The sequence below is a fragment of the Dendrobium catenatum genome, unplaced genomic scaffold, assembly GCF_001605985.2.
Source record: "Dendrobium catenatum unplaced genomic scaffold, ASM160598v2 fragScaff_scaffold_390, whole genome shotgun sequence".
NCBI classification, from domain to species: Eukaryota; Viridiplantae; Streptophyta; class Magnoliopsida; order Asparagales; family Orchidaceae; genus Dendrobium; species Dendrobium catenatum.
Window position 1 is genome coordinate 6756361 of NW_021318852.1, and position 19358 is coordinate 6775718.

At 34.9% G+C, this 19358-nt stretch overlaps 2 protein-coding genes across 3 annotated transcripts in view; one reads left to right on the plus strand and one right to left on the minus strand.

The window, feature by feature from the left end:
* LOC110097591 (probable phospholipase A2 homolog 1) overlaps positions 1-3360 on the minus strand; it is an 11813-nt gene extending 8453 nt beyond the window's left edge. The window contains exons 1-3 of the mRNA XM_020824071.2: positions 3154-3360; positions 2975-3014; positions 2450-2569 (exon numbers count right to left, since the gene is read on the minus strand). Of these exons, the coding sequence (XP_020679730.1) occupies positions 2450-2569; positions 2975-3014; positions 3154-3261 (268 nt within the window). The 5' untranslated portion in view covers positions 3262-3360. The remainder of the gene's footprint in view (positions 1-2449; positions 2570-2974; positions 3015-3153) is intronic.
* Positions 3361-4400: 1040 nt separating this feature from the next.
* LOC110097538 (metal tolerance protein C2-like) overlaps positions 4401-19358 on the plus strand; it is a 30098-nt gene continuing 15140 nt past the window's right edge. For both annotated transcript variants that reach the window (XM_020823968.2, XM_020823970.2), the window contains exons 1-4: positions 4401-4946; positions 16443-16551; positions 16676-16715; positions 18372-18448. In XM_020823968.2, coding sequence (XP_020679627.1) covers positions 4499-4946; positions 16443-16551; positions 16676-16715; positions 18372-18448 — 674 coding nt within the window. In that variant the 5' untranslated portion in view covers positions 4401-4498. The remainder of the gene's footprint in view (positions 4947-16442; positions 16552-16675; positions 16716-18371; positions 18449-19358) is intronic.

Consider the following 19358-nt stretch of genomic DNA (forward strand, 5'->3'; position numbering starts at 1 on the left):
GCGTTGTCGCCACTGACGAACCCGCTGTCGAACGGCCCGAACCCGCGTGCCGCACTTGCTGTCGAACCCTTGCACGTCGCCCACTGCCGGGTCACGGGTCAGGTCGAGCGTCTCGATTCGACTATAAGCATGACACATTTAGATATCATTTAATCATCCAATTTATGATTTGAACCTTTTAAATATGTTTAAGACCCTTGATTTGGACCAATTTGGGCTCGGCTTGGATCGAATTTGATGTTGTTGGGTTCATTTTTTCAAGACGTTCAGTTTGACTATAAGTTACGTGAAATCGGAGTTCGGATGACCCCATGTTTAATTTCAGAAGTTTCCAATTTGAATTTGCCACAAGATTCATGCTCGATCAAGATAAGTTTTTTGATGATATATCAAACCTTAATAGCTCCAACATGATTGTTAGAAATAAAGCTGATGAGGACATCAGAAGATCAACGACTACGATCTCGACTTTATTTTATTTTTGATGTGTCTTATGTACTAGTTTATTTTATATTTTTGTTTTTCCCATTTCACCCAATAGGTGGTCATGTGGTGTTGTAGCCCGAAGGGTATTTTATATTTGTTTCTTTTCTTTTCATGAGGCCTATTTATATGCTAGCTCTCTTATTTTTTAGAGGGATGATTATTGAAATGAAATTCAGCTTTTGTCATGATCTCTTTGTGAGTTCTAGAGAGTGGTGGTGAAGCCTAGAAGAGGCTAACAGAGTACCCAACAGCTCACCGGCGGGTGAGCTCTTGGTTTTGTCTTCTCTTTATTCTTTTCGTTCTTTCTTTTCCTCTCTTTTTCTTCCCCAAATAGCTGGCCACATCCCCTCTCTCCATAGCCGACGGCAGCCCCCTTCCCGTTTTCCCCTTCCCAAACCGCCACCCCTCCCCATTCCGCCGGCCACCTTTCCAGCCCAACCCAGCCGCCGGACCACTGGTGGTTTTCCCCCACCAGTCGCCTCCTCAAAATCCCCAACCCACCGGCCTCCCTTGCTCCCTTTGGGTCCCTTCAACTAGCCTTCATTAGTTTCCTATTTGGGATTAATACTAAGTTGGAAAGGATTTGAAATCAAATTCAAATTAATTTGAATTTCAAATTCCCTCCAATTAAGGTGATTCATTCTTAGGAAACTTCCCTATTAATCCTCCAAATTGATATTAATTTCATATTTTAGAAAATAAGCCACTAATTGCTTGGGCCCACCTCGTTAATACCCAATCTCTCCCTCTCCCTCTCTCCTTGGCCGGCCAACCAAGCTCCACCCCTTTAATTAATTAGATTCGTTAAATTAAGGATCTAATTAATTCCTTTCCCTCCTAATTCTCCACCTAATTCAAATTAAAATTCCAAATCAATTACTCCCCAAACCCCAATTACTCCCTAAATCTAAAATTAATTTTAAATTTCACCTCCCCCCTTTCTCTCCCCAATCCAGCCATTAACTCCTAATTAAACTTTCCCTAAATCCTTCCCTCTTGCCTTGGATCTGCCGCCCCCTTTTCCCCCATCTTTTCCCTTCCTCTACTTAACACCCATTTATCAAAGTTCAGTTTTCCCTGCTGTCCCAAAATTCCAGCCAAGGGAAATCTGGATTCCTGCCGCCTAAAACCTTCAAACTATTGTCTGCTCTCCTACAACCTGCTGTCCGTTGATTCTACAAATCTCCCAGCACGATACCTTCATCCGAAAGGTTCCAATTGATGTCCAGAATCTGTCCAGATCAAAAAACTACTGCTGTCTTGAAGATCCGCACCTCGTCTTGGCTATTCTGTGGTGCGAGGAAGCTCATGGTGGCTGTCTTAGTCATCCCCAACACTCAAACGATCTTGCAGGAGTGCAAATCTCTCTTGTCTTTGGGTAAACTCAACATCCAATTCTCTATCTTCATAGTTACATCATTGATTGTGGTTATTACTATAGTCATGAAGATAATGTTAACACTTCTCCGCTAATGCCTAAAAATTGGAAAAGTTGAGTGAGGGATCTTCTTATAGATACTAATCTTATTGTTAGCAATTTAGCATTGAGATTTATTGTTGAAACCATTCACGTATGCAATATTAGATTAAATTGACTGTTTTACGATCTTAACTTATATGCATGTGATTTAGCATAAGCTTGTCTTACCGCTCTTTGTGTTTTCTTTTGTCGTTCAAAATGAATATAAAGATATAATTATTGTGGTTTCTAAAATTAAGCGTGCAAACTCTCTTAGTTAATCATCTTTGCATGTATGTTTTACATCAAAAGCTGTAATTTGCAATCAATTCAGCTTAAATAAGTGCTTTAAGATTCATGACTTGCGCAAGATATAAAATTGTGATCCCGACAAATCTGTAACTTAAATAATCATCACAGATATTGCAATTTATAACACGTGAAACTCCATAGAACAAAATAATTCTACATTCCAGCAATTCAATTTCATGAAAAATAAATTACCTCCTTTCTCAACACATTCATCATGAGCCATGCAACAAGCATCAAGATCATCGCAGGGCTTCTCCCCAGGGCAACCACTCCACCCCACACCACAGAACTTCCCATATCGAATTCCAAAAGCTGTTGGATCAAAGGAAATTGAAGAAGGTAAAAACGATAAATATAGATCATTATCAGTCTTCTGGACTGTTTGGCATCCTGTTTTAGGGAGAACTTAAACAAGATTTAACTTAAATCCAATAAAACTAGAACTTTGTCAACTTTAAATCAAATTGTTTTGATAAATCCAATCATCTTATTTCAATCTCGCTACTGATTAAATCCCAACATTCCCAGAATCTAACAAATTTAAGGATTTCTCCTCTCACAAATTTTAAATCCGGAAACAAATAGTTCAAACAATTTTCAGGTTTTAATCCGCGGGGATTTACTAAATCTTACTTAAGTTAAAACCTGTCTATAGCCAAACAGCCCTTCAGAAAAAGCGAAATTAAAACACAAATAAGGAAGAAAATAAATACGCACTTTCACAACTCTCCGCGACGCAAGATCTGCTGCATGTTTCCTGTAGCATAGCATTGAGCAAATATTACAGTGAACTGAACATAAAAGTGATAAAACTTAAGTTCGCGAATCTTAATGAGGAAACCCTAATGGTGCAAAAAACAATCTAGGTTTAAGAAAATCTGTGAATAAGGAAAGACCTTGACTTTAGGAATGGCCTCATCATTCCAGGCGTTGACGGAGCTCAGTAGGAGCATAACGCAGGCAAGCGACGACAAAGCGCGCGACCTCGCCATCCCGCCCGCCATTGTTCGCTTCTCCCCCTTACTCCCCCAGCCCGAGCAAACGAAGGCCGCCTTCGATCTGATTCGTTAGAAAGTTCCCATTGTCACGCAACTGAAACGGGCTGTTATTTGTTTGATCTGTATGACTCATTAAAATTTATTCAACTATTAATGGAAGACATTTGCTTAGTCTTGCTCACATTTTGTTGATATAAAACTATGCAATGCCAAACTAAAATATTATATTAAAAAATAATTTTAATAGGAGAGATCATTTTGATAGGTCATCATAGAATAGTCAATATAATAAAGAGAGTGATAAGAATTTGTATCAACAAAAAAAAAAAATTTATATCATGATGGTCACAAATCACAATACAAATAATTATTGAATTTTGAAAGCCTTTCAAAAGAAAATAATTAGGTATATGAGAAATTATTCTGCACATAATTGGGACGGGAAGATTCATTTGGACTTGTGAGTGTACACATATTTAAAACACATTGTCTGTATACTCACATTCCAGACTATTCTTCCAGTCCAGACTCCGCACAAAATAATTTCATCCAGTCTTCAGATATGAGCCTTGAGGAGTTCTTTATAGGTTGTAGACAAAAGAAGAAGTCTATCAAAGAATCATGGCGAGCAAGTTAGAATAATGTAAAAAATATTGGAAAGCAATAGATTATTGAGGAAGGAATTAGCATCAAATTTGTATGTCATATAGTTTAAATAATCTAACTGACTACAAAAAAAGTTTTATTTAAATAATCCTTTTTTATGTGATATAACCGTTGCATTGAACTATGTTGTATTTTAATTGTTTGTTTATGTCATATTTGAATAATGTTCGATTAATATTAAAATATTAATTTAACAATATTTGATTCATATTCGAACCTAATTAACATTACATAAATTTTGTTCGAACAAAGTTTCATTTTTTGTTAGAATATGATCCGAGAATTTTTAGCCTTATATAATTTGAGATGAATTTCACATAAATAGTATTTGATAAATCAATGAGTTATTTTGAAAAAAATGAATAAAAAAAAATACATATTTCTTCAAACTTTTTATTTCATATAAAGCATTATATGATTTAAATAGATTAATAGTAAATAGTAAATAAAATAAATGTCTGATATATTTATCTAAATATAATTTTGGTCCGCATTCCGCCTTCGTACCCTACGCGCTCAGTTGCGATCCATCCACTGTATTCCGGCGCGAGTGCAGCGCAATAGTGCTTCGGCCCGGATGGCCGATTTTGCAGTTTCCTCCGAACCTAATGGCGGCACTGGGAGTTCTTTCACCGCTGCCCCGGCTACCCAGGATTCGTTCAAACATCGGCTCCCCGACGGTGAGACACAACGGCCATGGAGCGGAAGATACGGTATTGACAGCGGTGATCGGAGGTTTTCCTTCTCTCGCAACCAGTCTTTCAAGCCTCAGCTCCTGCGGAACGATTCCTGCATCGGTATAAATCACTCGGAGGAGGAAGAGTTATGGGAAGGACATGGGAAGACAGAGTTTGGAGGAACGGGGAATAGTGTGCGGAATCGTTCTGTTCTGTATCAGATGGCGTCCGTGTTATTGGCAGTAAGATCTGGGAATCGGCAGGTCAGGCGGCTTGCACTGTTGATTTCGCTTAACGTTGCCTACTCTACCGTCGAGTTGATGATTGGACTGCTTACTGGGCGCGTAGGTCAGGATTTCGATCTAGTTCTTTGTGTTTGCTTTTATGCTGAAAGCTCAAATTTGATGATTGGATTGAGTTTCAAACAAGGCTTTCGATTGCTAGCCATGTTAGTTAGCCCATACCTTTTTGTATGAAATCGATATTATAGCCATTAATCCTTTCACATCTTCTCCAGTTCCAGACTTGTAAAAGTTCCAATGCTCAATGCGGAGGATCACAAAATCTCTTAGTTAGGCTTTTAATGAAGTGGTGCGTAGCCATTTAAAAAAATAAAGGCTACTTAAAATTAGGGTGCTACAAAATTGGCTTGAAGATCAAACATCGTTTGATGGTCAGATTATTTTTTTTTCACGGATTTACATCAGCAAGTTGACCAATGAGCCAATTAGGCTTGGATCAAATTTGAGTTGAGTCCATGCTAGATTAGATGATGCGATGCACCACTTTGCGAGGGATACCTAATACGGTGCACCACTCTGCGAGGGAGTAACTTAACTATTACTTATTTACTTATATTTCTGTTTCTTCTGTTGCAGCCTCCATTACCCACGTTACTCTTTTAGTTATAATAGTACTATACCACTTTTCCTGTTATAATTCTCTTTTTAGCAAACACCAACTTTAGTTAGAGATCTTAAAAATATACATGTATTGAAGAAAGAAGAAGGATGATAGACTCAATATAAAAAAACCTAAATCTTTGCCCATGTTTGTTTGCTCTTTGCTCTGTTATTGTATTCAGCTGCTTAGCTTAGTTCTGTGTTTACTATGTCAAGTTGATATCAAAGCTTGAAGGTCGCGGCGAATGGGGGATTGCAGCAAAGGGGGACTGGCGAAGACAATCGCAATCTCGATGTTTTGTGTAATGTACAATCGGGGTTGGTTCGACAGGTTGAAGAACTCGCTTCCAAGTTTTATCGTTTCTCTATGGAGGTGCGTCGAGAACTTCGAGTTCTCAAAACAGGCAATTGAATATCAGACTATCATTACAAGCAACTACACCCGTTGTTAGAAGAGATTGTGGTGGAACTCGTGACTGGTGGCGTGCAACTGTTATGCACTTATACCTGAACATTCAGGTTCAAAGGATGAAGCATGTCATATAAGTCTTGATGTTTTATTTTTGACTTAGATGGGGTCTATGGGGATAACATACCCATCAATAATATGTGTAGGAGAAATATTGAAAGGAATGATCGAAATCACAGTGAATTTAGTGTAAAACTTGATATTCCTTTTTTTTTTATGGCCGATTACATATAGAGGATTATTTGGATTGGGAAAGGGTGGTTGAGACGTTTTCCGAATACATAAAAATTGAAATAACAAACAAGTGAAATATGTGGCTTACATGCTTAAGGGAGGTGCTAATACTTGGTGAATGTAAGTATTACAGACACGACACCGTGAAGGACGAGAGTCTATTTGTAGTTGGTATAGTATGAAACAACTCCTTCGTGGTCATTTCTTGCATACAGATTTTGAGCAAATGCTCTATCTCAAATATCAGCATTGTATTTAGGGTAACAAAAGTGTGAGTAATTACACCGAGAAATTTTATTGTCTTAGCGTAAGAAACAACCTTCACTTGAGTAGATCTAAAACTGAATATATGGAGTGTAATTTTAGTAGCAATAGACCTAGTGATGAGATTGTGACTTTGGACGATCAAGTCATTAATAAGAGTACTTGTTTTAGATATCTTGTATATATTGTTCAGAATGATGGTGAAATTGATGGGGATATTATCAGCAGAATTCAAGTTGGATGGTTAAAGTGGAGGAATGCATCAGTATTATTGTGCGATAGAAAAGTCCCCCTCAAACTTAAGAGAAGATTCTATTAGATGGTGGTGAGACCTGCAATGCTTTATGGTGCCGAATGTTGGCCATTAAAAGAGAAGCATAATACTAAGTTAAGTATTGCAGAGATGAGGATGCTTAGGTGGATGAGTGGCTTGACCCTTAGAGATAGGATAAATGAGCATATATGTGAAAAGGTTGGAGTAGCTCCAGTGGAAGATAAGATTTGAAAGAGTCGCCTTAGATGGTTTGGTGACATTAAACGGAGGCCTTTCGATGACCCGATTAGGAAAGTTGAGGTATTAGATTTGAATTATGTTAAGAAAGGTAGATGTAGACCTAAAAAGACTTAGTTAGAAAATATTAGAAATGATATTTCTTTATTAGATTTAAATGAGAATTTGACTTTTAACCGAACAAAATGGCGAAAAAGGATTCATGTAGCCAACCCCACGTAGTGGGACAAAGGCTTGATGTCACGACCCAGCTCGGTGAGCTCGTATAGACGAGGTAGGAACGGATGTCAGACGTAAATGATATAACAAAAAATGAAATTATCTTAAAACATGAATTGAAGAAGAATCTGAAACACTTAAAGAGAAAAATATAAGCGCCTCTAAACAACTTCCAATTTAAACTAAACATTTCATATCATTTCATATAAAGTTGCATATGTACAGAGGTGACTAAAATATTTCTTTCATTCATGCCAAACCACCCAAAATTAACTACAACTAAAAGAAAAATACAAGAGGAACCTGTCATCCAGTACTTTATGACTCTATGTGTACTAAGGTCAATTAGCCATTCCTAGCAGCGGGGTCTCTTGAAAAATATTCCAAAACAAGGAAATGAGCCAAAGCTTAGCAGGTAACAACTAACTCCAACAAATTCTTATACCAATAAATGAAATTCAACATGTATGCTTAATGTAATTTAACCCATCTATAAGATTATGAAATGTCATGATTTTCCTAAGTGTCACATGCTATAGTTCATATGCATATCCTTGAGGTCATTTCAACTATTTCATATGTCCTTTATATCATAAATGTACTGATATGCTTTCTTATTCTTTAACATATACAACCGTACAAGAGTACCAGAAATGTACTGATCACAAACATATTTTTGGCCATATCATCTTTCTTTACTCTTTTGCCCCGAAGAGTCATATTGCTCCTAAGAGCCGTATTGTGCTAATGCACCATATTTGGTAGACCTGTCAATATTGGACCCGACCCGAAAACCCGACCCGAACCCGACCCGGAATTTTCGGGTTTGGGTTGACCCGAACCCGAAGCGGGTCGGGTTCGGGTCGGTTCGGGTCCAGAAAATTGACCCGTTTGCAAAAACGGGTCAGGTCGACCCGAACCCGAATAGTGCCGGGTCAGTTTCGGGTTCGACCCGAACCCGACCCGTAACCCGAAATTGACAGGTCTAATATTTGGTACTCCGCCTTCTACATGCACATTCATTCATATATTATTTTCATAGGATTGTAGTGTAGGAATATCATATCAATCTTATGCATCAATTATTTGTATTGTTAGACAAATTTACATGAAGGGTTGTATTTCATTTCAAAGAACATCTAACATGCATAGCTATCAAAGAAAAATAACTTCTAACATGCATTTATATCAAATAAAGAGAACATCTAAAATAAAAAAAAGTGTGTTAGACATTTCAAAATCTAACATAAAGGAATATGAATTGTAGAGTTAAGTGTTCCTACCTCAAATGTCACTTCTTGACACCGTCATCTCGCCTCACAATACTATCTCCTTATGATTTCCTCTTTTTAAGACCTAAGGAAAAGAGGTTACAACATAACAACATAAGCTTTTTCATATCATTCAATATCATTTATTCCTCATCATTCCTACACATTTCATAATTTAAATCAATTATTTTTGGATTAAAATTATAAAGAAATTAGGAAAAAAAATATTCTTTACAAATCCTCATTTTTTCTTCATTAGAGACTTCACAAGTCTCTTAGGAATAAAATTGCTTAACTCTAAGCTTAAAATTTGAAATTTTGGAAAAGCCCTAATGTGGAAACTTCAAAATTTTTAGGGAAAATTTTTAATTTCATGCTAATCATGCTTCTAAATTCTTTCTAACCTCATTCATAAAACAAATTAAATTTTTCATCAAACCCTAATATTGAAAATTAAAATTTTTATTCATAAAAATTCATTTTTCTTGCTTGGAAGTATGCACACATACAAGCCCTAACACTTTCCTATGAAAGCCCCATCAAATAAGCAAAACCCTAAATTTGAAACCTAAGGAAATTTAGGGAAATAAAAAAAATTCTTTGCACAAGAACCTTCCCTCATCTTCCTACACACTTTTCCTTAACAAACTTTAATAATTTCAAAAATCCTAAAATTTTCAATTCATGAAAATCTTGAAAAAGAAACAATGTTTCTAGGCTTTTAGCTTACCTTCTTTCTCCCTTAGACTTCCTCTGTATTTCCTCCAAGAAAGTTGCTGGAAACCGGCTTTTGTGAGCTACGCCGCCCTCCCTCTCGTTTCCGCCCGCCTTCTCCTTCTCTCGGCCGAAAGAAATGAACAAGGGATTGAATGAATCGGCCCTTAGGCGGATGAGGGGAGTTAAGGAAAAATTATAAAGTCAATTACGCATGTGCCCTTCCTCTAATAAATTTCTTAAGGCTCATGAGTGATAGTTTGGGCAAGAGACTAAAATTTTACTTAAAAGAATTTATACGATTTTTAATTTTCAAATCGTGCGAAATTAGGTACACGTTCTTTATACCGTTTCGATCGAAATTTCATGTAGAATTTTATAAAATTTATTGCGTCTAATTTCGACGACTTTGAAATTTCTCCTAATTTCGTCGCGGCGCATACGATTGACATTTTCGAGTTGTACACTTGATGTTGTTGTTGAGTGTAAGAAACAACCTCAATGAGAATACAAATTAGATAGTTGCGCGATATATAGGGGGCCTAAAGGATGTAATTCAGGATAAGTTGCAACTTCAGTCGGTTTGGTCTCTATCTTAAACTGTTAATTATGCACTTCAAGCTTAAATTCAGTTGGGCCGTGGCTATTGGCAATACACAGCTTGTAGAAAATTTGTTGAACATCCTTCTGAAGCCAAAAAATCGACCTTCACTCATGGCAAACTGAATTCCACACCTATGGGAGCAATACACCCCAACAACCCTACTTTAAGCTTTGGTGATCCGAAATTATAGCTGAAATTAAAAGCTCCTTCGAAAGAGAATCCTTATGCTATAGCAAGTACCATCAAGCGCTTTCGTTGTTTTCAATAAGGACATAAGTCTAATGAGTGTCATAACCAACAACAATTACATTTAGTATAAATAGAGGAGGTCAATGAACAAAATGCTGTGAAAGTGAACAAGGTCCCTGAATGTGAAGAGTTGATTGGTGATGAAGGAGAGCCGCTTATCCGTGTTTTGGAAAAATTGCTGTTAGCACCTCACCAACAAACTAATTCACAGTGTAATGCCATTTTTAGAACTTGGTACACTGTCAACGAAAGGTGTATGATCTACTCATTGATAGTGGGTGTGCGAAGACTGTGATTTTTTTATCTATGGTCCAAGCATTACAACATAAAACCACAACTAACCGAAATCCATATAAAATTAGTTGGGTTAAGAAAGGTATGCAAAATTTTGGTTTCATATATGTGTAGGGTTACATTCTCGATTGACAAGAATTATGTATATGAATTCTTTTGTGACTTTGTATATATGTATGTTGGTCACATTATTTTGGGGAGGATGTGGCAATTCGGTGTTGGAGTTATATGTGACAAACGATCCAATGCATATTCTTTTGATTGGAAAGGAAGATGACCCAGTTTATTATCTCAGTCCTCCACGTCAGCCCACATCGTAGCTAAGGCCAAACCTATATTGCAAGTGGTCTTTGGTTCGTCTATACTCAGTTCATGACAGAATCTTCAATATTGTTGGCTTTGTTGCCTAAAGCTGGTCCTACTTACAATTTGTCCACAATGCTAGCAAAACTATAAAATCTCTTACCCCAATTTGCTGATATCTATCTAGATTGCTTGCCAAATTATTTGCCCCTCTTACGTGCCTTACAACATCAAATATATTTCATCCCTGGAGCTGCTCTTCCAAATGTTATGCATTATTGCATGAGTCTAAATGATCTTAGTATTTTACAAAAGCTCATCGATGAATTATTGGCCAAATAGTTCATACAATCTAGCTTGAGTCCTTGTGCTGTTCCGCGCTCCTCATTCCCGGTGGATGTTTGTAGATAGTCGAGCTATCAACAAGATTATCATCAAATTTAAATTGCTGGTGCCTCAAATTGATGAGTTATTGGAAAAATTATCTGGATATGTTATTTTCTCAATCCTGGACTTACGCAACGATTATCATCAAATTCGTATTCGGCCAATAGATGAGTGGAAAACAGTCTTTAAAACACGTGAAAGACTTTATGAGTGGAAGCCTGGAAGGTGATGCCATTCAGACTTTGCAATGCCCCTTCTTGATTCATGATTAATGAATGAGATGTTTAAACCCTTCTTGAACAAATTGTGTCATTTACTTTGACGACATATTAGTGTAGTTCCAATTTAATGGACCGTTTACAACACTTGACATTGATTTTCGACATGCTGCGACAAATAAACTGTACTTAAATTTATCCAAAATTTTCTAGGATTTATTATTACCGGTGACGGAGTTCACGTGGATCCGCGCAAAGTTGCGGACATTGTAGACTGGTCGACACCTAAGTCCTTTAATGTTTGAAACTTTCATGGATTAGCTAATTTTTATCATCGTTTCATTCATGATTTTAGTATTTTGATGGCCCTTATAACTGATTGCTTAAATTGTAAATAATTCCAATGGACACTTGAACAACAACATAGTTTTGAATCCATTAAGGCAACTTTATTGTCAGCCTCTATCCTTGCTATCCCAAATTTTGGAAAACCATTTAAAGTAGAAACTTATGCATCTGCTACAGGCATTGGGGTTGTTTTGATTCAAGAAAATAAACTGATAGAATTTTTTAGTGAGAAGTTGTGCTCAACTTGACATAAATGGACTTATGGATCATGCATGAACATGAATTGTATGTGGTGGTTTATGCTTTGAAACAATGGGAGCATTACTTGTTGAATCTGGATTTTTTCTTTTGTAGTGATCACAATGCCCTACAATACATTAACAACCATAAAATTTTAAAAAGAATGCGTGCTAGGTGGGTGCTATACTTGCAACGATTTACTTTTGTGTTAAAGCACAAGTCAAGTTCAGAAAATAGGGTAGCTGATGCATTAAGATGCAGGTCAGCCCTATTAATTCAATTGCAAATGAGATTACTGGTCTAGAGTGTTTAAAGGAGTTGTATGAGACTGATAAAAGCTTCAGCATAATTTGGTATGATTGCCATTCCATTAGTTGCACTTCTGATTTCACTATCAGGCATGGTTTTCTTTTTAAATGCAATTTGCATTCCCAAGTCTTCTTGGCAACAACAATTAATCAAAGCAATACACAGTGGTCGGCTATCTGCCCATGTAGGGCGTGAAAAACCATAGAACAGCTCATACTTCATTTTTACTGACCACACTTGCGCAAGGATGTGACTTGTTTCGTTGAAAGCTGTTTTATTTGTCAAACATACAAGGGAGGCAATCAAAATACTGGTTTATACATACAATTTCCTGTGCCCACAACCATTTGGGAAGATCTAAGCATCGACTTCATTTTGGGTTTACTAAGAACTAGGCGAAATAATGATTCTATCATGGTAGTTTTGGACATGTTTTAAAAAATGGCCCACTTTGTTGCCTATAAAAAGATATTTGATTCTCCAAACATTGCCTGCCTCTTCTTGACCGAGATAATTTGCTTACACGGAGTACCTATAAGTCTCACTTTTGATAGGGATGTTAAATTCATCATTCATTTTTGGTGAGATTTATAGAGAAATTTGTGCACTGACATTAATTTAAGTCCGGCTTATCACCCTAAATATGATGGGCAAACTGAAGTGGTGAATCGCACATTGGGAAACATGTTAAGATGCTTGGTTTAAGAACATTCGAATTTATGGGATGAATTATTCGTGCAAGCTGAATTTGTGCATACAATATTATGCCTAATCGCTCAGTTGGCCGATACCCTTTCAACATTGTTTATACTTAAGACTCCTAACCATACATTGATATTGTAGTTTTGCCCAAATGTAACACTATTGCCGCTCAATTAATTGATAATATTACCAATTTAATCACAATTATTGCATCAAATAATAGTTATAAGCTTGCAGATTCCCACTATCGTCACAAGGTATTTAATCCGGTTGATCTAGTCATGGCCCGTAGGCAATGTGAACGTTTTGCGTCAGGCACATATTCAAAATTATCACGCTGAAAAAGTGGGTCATTTCCATATTGTACAGAAAATTAATGAGAACGCTTACATTGTTGACTTGCCTTTTGAGTACAAAACTTATTCCACTTTTCAACATTACTAATCTCTATATTTACTTTCCTTATGATGATGCTCCGACAACTACAACCTTAGTGTCTAAGGTTTCTTCTTCGATAGGGGCACGTGATGCGGTGCACCACTTTGCGAGGGAGACCTAATGTGGTGCACCACTCTGCGAGAGAGTAACTTATCTATTACTTATTCACTTACCTTTCTATTTCTTCTGTTACAGTATCCACTATCCACACTACTCTTTTAGTTATAATAATACTATATCACTTTTTCTGTTATAATTCTCTTTTTAGCAAACACCAGCTTTAGCTCGAGAGCTTAAAAATATATGTACTGAAGGAAGAAGAAGGATGATATACTCAATATTAAAAACCTGAATTTCTGCTGCTGTTTTTCTGCTCTTTGCTCTGTTCCTATTCAGCTGCTTAGCTTAGTTCTACGTTTACTGCATCATTAGATCTAGATTGTTTGAAATAGGATTGAAAATTATATTCAGTTATGAATACATATTCAGATATATCTATGTATTTAAATTTGAATGAATAAATATATTCATCCATTCATTTATATACACGAACCTATATATGCTTGAGTTTATGCATTCATGTTGGACTAAGAATTTGCATTTGGAGATTGAAAATTAATTGAAATTGAATCAATTTTTGACTCAAATCTATCTCAAATCAAAGTTAATAAGCCATTTTTGGCTTAAATCAAAATTTAAGTAAGTCATCTTATAACCAAACTTGGCTCAGCTCGATATTGTTTTATTATTATGTTTTTAGTTGATTAATTTGCAATGTATTATCTTAATAGTACCCTGAATTGATTTTGCTTATTTAAAATACATGTATATATACATAAATTGGCTCGATATAAGGAAGTAGAAAATGAGGTTTATAGAATAAGTAACTTAAAAGATGAGAGATTTAGGTATTTTGATTAAATTAGATGTATTAAAAGTGAAGATAATAGGATATTTATTAAAGATAAAGATATGAAGGAAAGATGAAAATATTATTTTGTGAAATTGAATGAGAGAGAAAAAAATTGTTTTGGAAGTGGTTGAAAAGCATAGAGATCAATATAATGAAGTCTATTATAAAATGATACAAAGTGGAGTAAACTTGAAAAAGATTCATAAAGCCATAAAGGTAAAGCTTTAGGTGTGGATACCTAGAAAAATTTGGAAAATTACTTGGGCTATTGCAATGATTTGGTTAACAAATTTTTTAATAGAATTATGAAGTTTAAGAGGGCGCCAAATGATTGGAAAAGAAGCTTTTTTGTACTAATATTTAATAGCAAAGGTGATTTTTAAGATTTTCCTAGCTACATATGAGTTATATAATAAAGCATGGATAAGTGTAATGGAATATGGGCTTAGAAAAATTACATCAATTTCAAAGAACAATTTGATTTCATGCTAGGAAGAGCTACTATGGAAGTAATTTTTGTGTTAAGGTAATTAACGAAGAAGTATTGAAAATGAAGGATGTCTCTTCATATGATTTTCATTGATATTAAGAAAGTATACGATTGAATAACGTGATAATTAATTTGATATGTTTTAAGATAGAATAGTGTTTTGAAGATATGTTGACATTATTTAAGATACACATGATAGAGCACTAAGTAATATTTAGAATAGCTATGGAGTGATGTAAGAGTTTTTAATTACTTCAGGATTATATCAAGGATCAACATTGAGTTTATATATTTTTTGTATTGGTTATGAAGATTCTTATAAAGTGTATTCAAAGTCAGGCACATTCGCGTATACTTTTTACTGATGAAATAATTTTAGAAAAAATAAGTAAAATTAAGAATAATTGAGGAATTGTTCAGAAGACAGAGACATGAGAATTAATAGAATAATGGTTGAGTTTATGATATTAATTTAAGTATGTATGATATCAAGAATCATCATTCAATATCATTGAAAGTTAAGGTGATACCTAGGTGTGATGAACTTAAATATCTTTGATGCATTATACTGAAGAGAGAAAAAAAAAATGTTGGACAGAACTTCTAGAGCTAAATATTAGATTATTAAAATGAAAATGCGCTGCAGGTTTTGTGTGATAAGAGGATATTATGGAGGTTTAAAAGATAAATTTTATAAATCACAATTAGTCCAATGATGTTGCATGAATCTGAATGTTGTATTATTAAAAAATTATTGATATCTAAGTTGAGTTTGATAAAAATAATAGATAGATGTGTGGCAAAACTAGGAAGAATAAATGAAGGATTGATCATATTAGAGAAAATATTATAGTGGCCATAGACTTACTTAGATGGTTTTGACATATACTAGGAAAGGTAGAAAATGTGTTCGGTAGAGTGTTTGATAAAAGTATTATGAGAGAATTTAAAAAAAAAAAAGGGGTAGACCTATGATTATATGAATAGAAGTTGTTCAAAATGATTTACTAGAATAGGTTTAATAGCGTAAAAGCACTCAACAAGAACAAATGAAAAGTGAGGATTCTTTAAACCAACCTCAAACAGTTGGGATAAGGCCAGTGATTATTATGATTTATATATACATGAATACACAAATACTAACATATTAATATAATTACATGTACACACATACCTTACACAGTATTCATATATGCGTATTCTTTATATCTGTAATGTATGTATCAGGTATATAGTAGTTTAAGAGCTTCTGCAAATTCTTTTTTCAAATAAAAAGCATAAATAAGTTTTTTTTTCATATCAATCTAGATTTCAATAAAAGTGATAAAAAGATATTCATGCTAATAGCAGCAACAGGTAAAAACATTTAAAGCTCTGATCTTTTGTCTAATTTTCTAATTATGATTTGGAGTTTATAGTGAGGCCTTCTAATTTGAATTTGAATATAAACTTTTTTATGCATGCTCTTATTGAATTGCAGATCTGTTGACTGAGATATCAAACTATCATATATGTAAAGTGACAGTCCTTGTATTTAAAATATATTCGGTTTATTTTTGAAGTACTTTCTTTACTATTAAGAGATTAGTTGCTGTTATGATACGTGTTCTTGATTTTTCAGAGTTCTGTCAATGTCATTTATACAATCACTATGCATTAAAGCTGATAGGCACTACAATAATTTTCTTATTCTTATTCGTGATTCTTTATGTGAATTAGTTGGGTTACTCATGGTTGTTTTTTTTTTCCTTTGTTAACATGTCAGGTCTTGTTTCTGATTCCTTCCATTTGACATTTGGTTGTGGCCTCCTAACCTTTTCTTTGTTTGCAATGACTGCTGCTCAGAAAAAGCCTGATGGAATATACACCTATGGGTGAGCTTTTCTTTTAGATGTACTCCACTGCCACAAAAACTGAAGGCTTGCTAAAGATTATTTTTGAGTAGTTTTTCGATGCAATCTAAATTTTAATGGACTCTTTGCTTCTGATATTATTTAGGTACAAGAGGCTGGAAGTTTTAGCTGCTTTTACAAATGCTGTGAGTTCTTATAACTTGGATTATCTGTTTCATTTCTTGATGAAATCAATACGTACTTAAAGTTGAGTAACCAGTTTGTCTTTCAGTGTTATCTGGTGATCATGTTTTAGTATATGACTTTGTTCCAATTATGATAATGTCATGAATTGGAATTAGTTGTAGCAATTGTAAGTTTACATGGAAAAGCTCTGTATATTGGTAGTTGTTTTATCTTCAATCGTTTGTATTCAGCAAGTTTAAAGAAACGGAGAGAGAAACTTGCAGGCTAAATGTAACGAAATAATATAGGGCAGTGGTGCAGCATGAAAAAATTAATTAGAGCAGGAATCTTTCCTCTATTGCATTAGAGAAACAGAAAGATCTAAATGAGCCTCACTCTACTGCTTACTGAAGGCCTTCTAGAAGGTCTAAATTTAATGTTAACTACTACATAGTTAATCTTGAAGCTGATCTGATTTTGGAAATCATTTATGCATATTGCATCCTAATATACTATTTAGCCAACTTGAAACTTCCACCGAAATTAGTGCTTTTAACAGTTCGTATGACTCATGAATTATGATGGAACCATCTTTAGTGAGAAGATAATCTTATTAGGATGTCCATGCTTGTGAATAGTGATGCATCTTAAATGAACTCAATTTTACTGATAAACATACAAGGATTGGCTAGGATTTTATGTAGAAGCAACATGCCAAATTTTAATGTGGATATACTGAGAGGTGGAGAAATGGTGGTTGAGCTCAAAAAAGAAAAGTAGAAACAGTAAAAAATTTGACTGGTTACGTTAAAAAAAAAATCAAAGAACAGAATCAAAAGCAACAGATTCAAAGTTTCCCGACCTTTGAAGAGACTTGATCGCTTGTTGCAGTTGATCTTGTTGCTGGATCCTAATCAAATCCACCTAAGTGAAATCTAAATTCAAAGTTCAGGTAGATTTTTCTATTTTATGGTTTTAGGTGATCGCCTTTGGCTTCAAAACATGATAAAACCATTTCTCATAGATAATTCGATCAACTTTACTCAATTTAGAATTCCCTCAATAGAATTCCCAACCTAATGTATAGGCAAGTATTTTCTGTTCATATTCTTATATTTCCTTGCTCTTCTTTACACAATTCCAAACGTCTCATCTAGTTGAGCTTGATAATATGACAAAAATTGTAAATGCACAATCTATTTCTATATATACTCTGAAGGTTATGGATGCAACCATATTATTCAATTTTGTGTTTTTCCCGAGCATGATCATTTATAGCACACCAATATTTAATCTGAATGCTTATTCTTTTGCGATGTACTAAGAAAATGACCAAGAAATCATAGTACTACCTTCTGGGATATATTATGAATGCAGCTTACCATGAAATCATAGATCTTCAACAGCCCAATTGCGGCTGTTCTTGCTAAAGACTGAATCCATTTTTTTATTGCTATATATTATGATAGTTATAACTATATTTTGATTGGATAGGGTTCAATCCATGCCATAATGTACTGTTTCTCTCTCGTCTCCTTGCTGTTTTTTGAATTTTCCAGTTGCTTAACATTATACAGATGCAACTGTATTAGCCATGTTAGATTCCTGTGAATGTTTCCTTCAATAGTAAATTTTTTCATGATGATCATGTGATACTGTTTCACTTATGTAGACAGCTGTTTCTTCTGTTCATGTCCTTCTCCTTGGCAGTGGAAGCGTTGCACGCATTTATTCAGGATGAATCAGAGCACAAGTAAGTCTTTTGAACTTGATGCACTATTTATAATAACAGTAATGACATCAATTGGCAATGTTAACTTGATTGTGAATCAATCACTAGCTGGTGTATCAACTTGTACACTAACTTAACAATAGTGAGTTGAATATGAAATGCAAGATATTTTTGATTGTCCATGCTGCCATGATATCATTTTTTACACATGATAATTTGCCACAGCTGTAGGCTTTAGTGATTCAGTGTTCTATTATTGAAGATGCATGAGTGTAGAGACGTTATTCTTTAGCTAAAAATTATTTGTACCCTTTTGATTTCATTGATTTTATCTGTAGGTAAGTTTTGAAGTTTTTCTTTTGTTCAAGAAAAACATTTTAAACTAATAACAAGTATTACTGCAATTTCAACATAGTGGATGTTACTTGGGAGTTGGGAGAAACTAGTGTGATAACACTTTTAACAACTTGTATCAACACTATATGAAACTCAGCTGTTTCCGGCGGAAGTTTCCGCCGGAAACTTGGCAAAATCCGCCGGAAAGTTAACAACTTGGTAAATAGGCTTACCGGCGGAATTTCAGTGGAATCTAATCCGTCGAAAAAAGCAGAGTCGGAAAGCTATTTTCAGCAGAAATAAATCTGACAAAAATATTTCCGGCGAGCTCCCAGCGGCTGTTCGACGGATTTTCAACATCGAAAAATGTCCCTGTTTGTTGAGTTTTCCGCCGGCAGGAATTTTCATTGTAAAGTGGTGTATTTGAGGCAGCAAATTTTGTTGCAAATTATGGTGGAAATTTCTGCCGCAAATCCAACGTAATTTATGACAAAAAATTTCCATCGCAAATGCTATTAAAATTTGTCATATCGTTATTTCTGGCAAAAAATCCACCAGAAACCAGTATCATTAAAAAAAAAAACAATAGCTCATT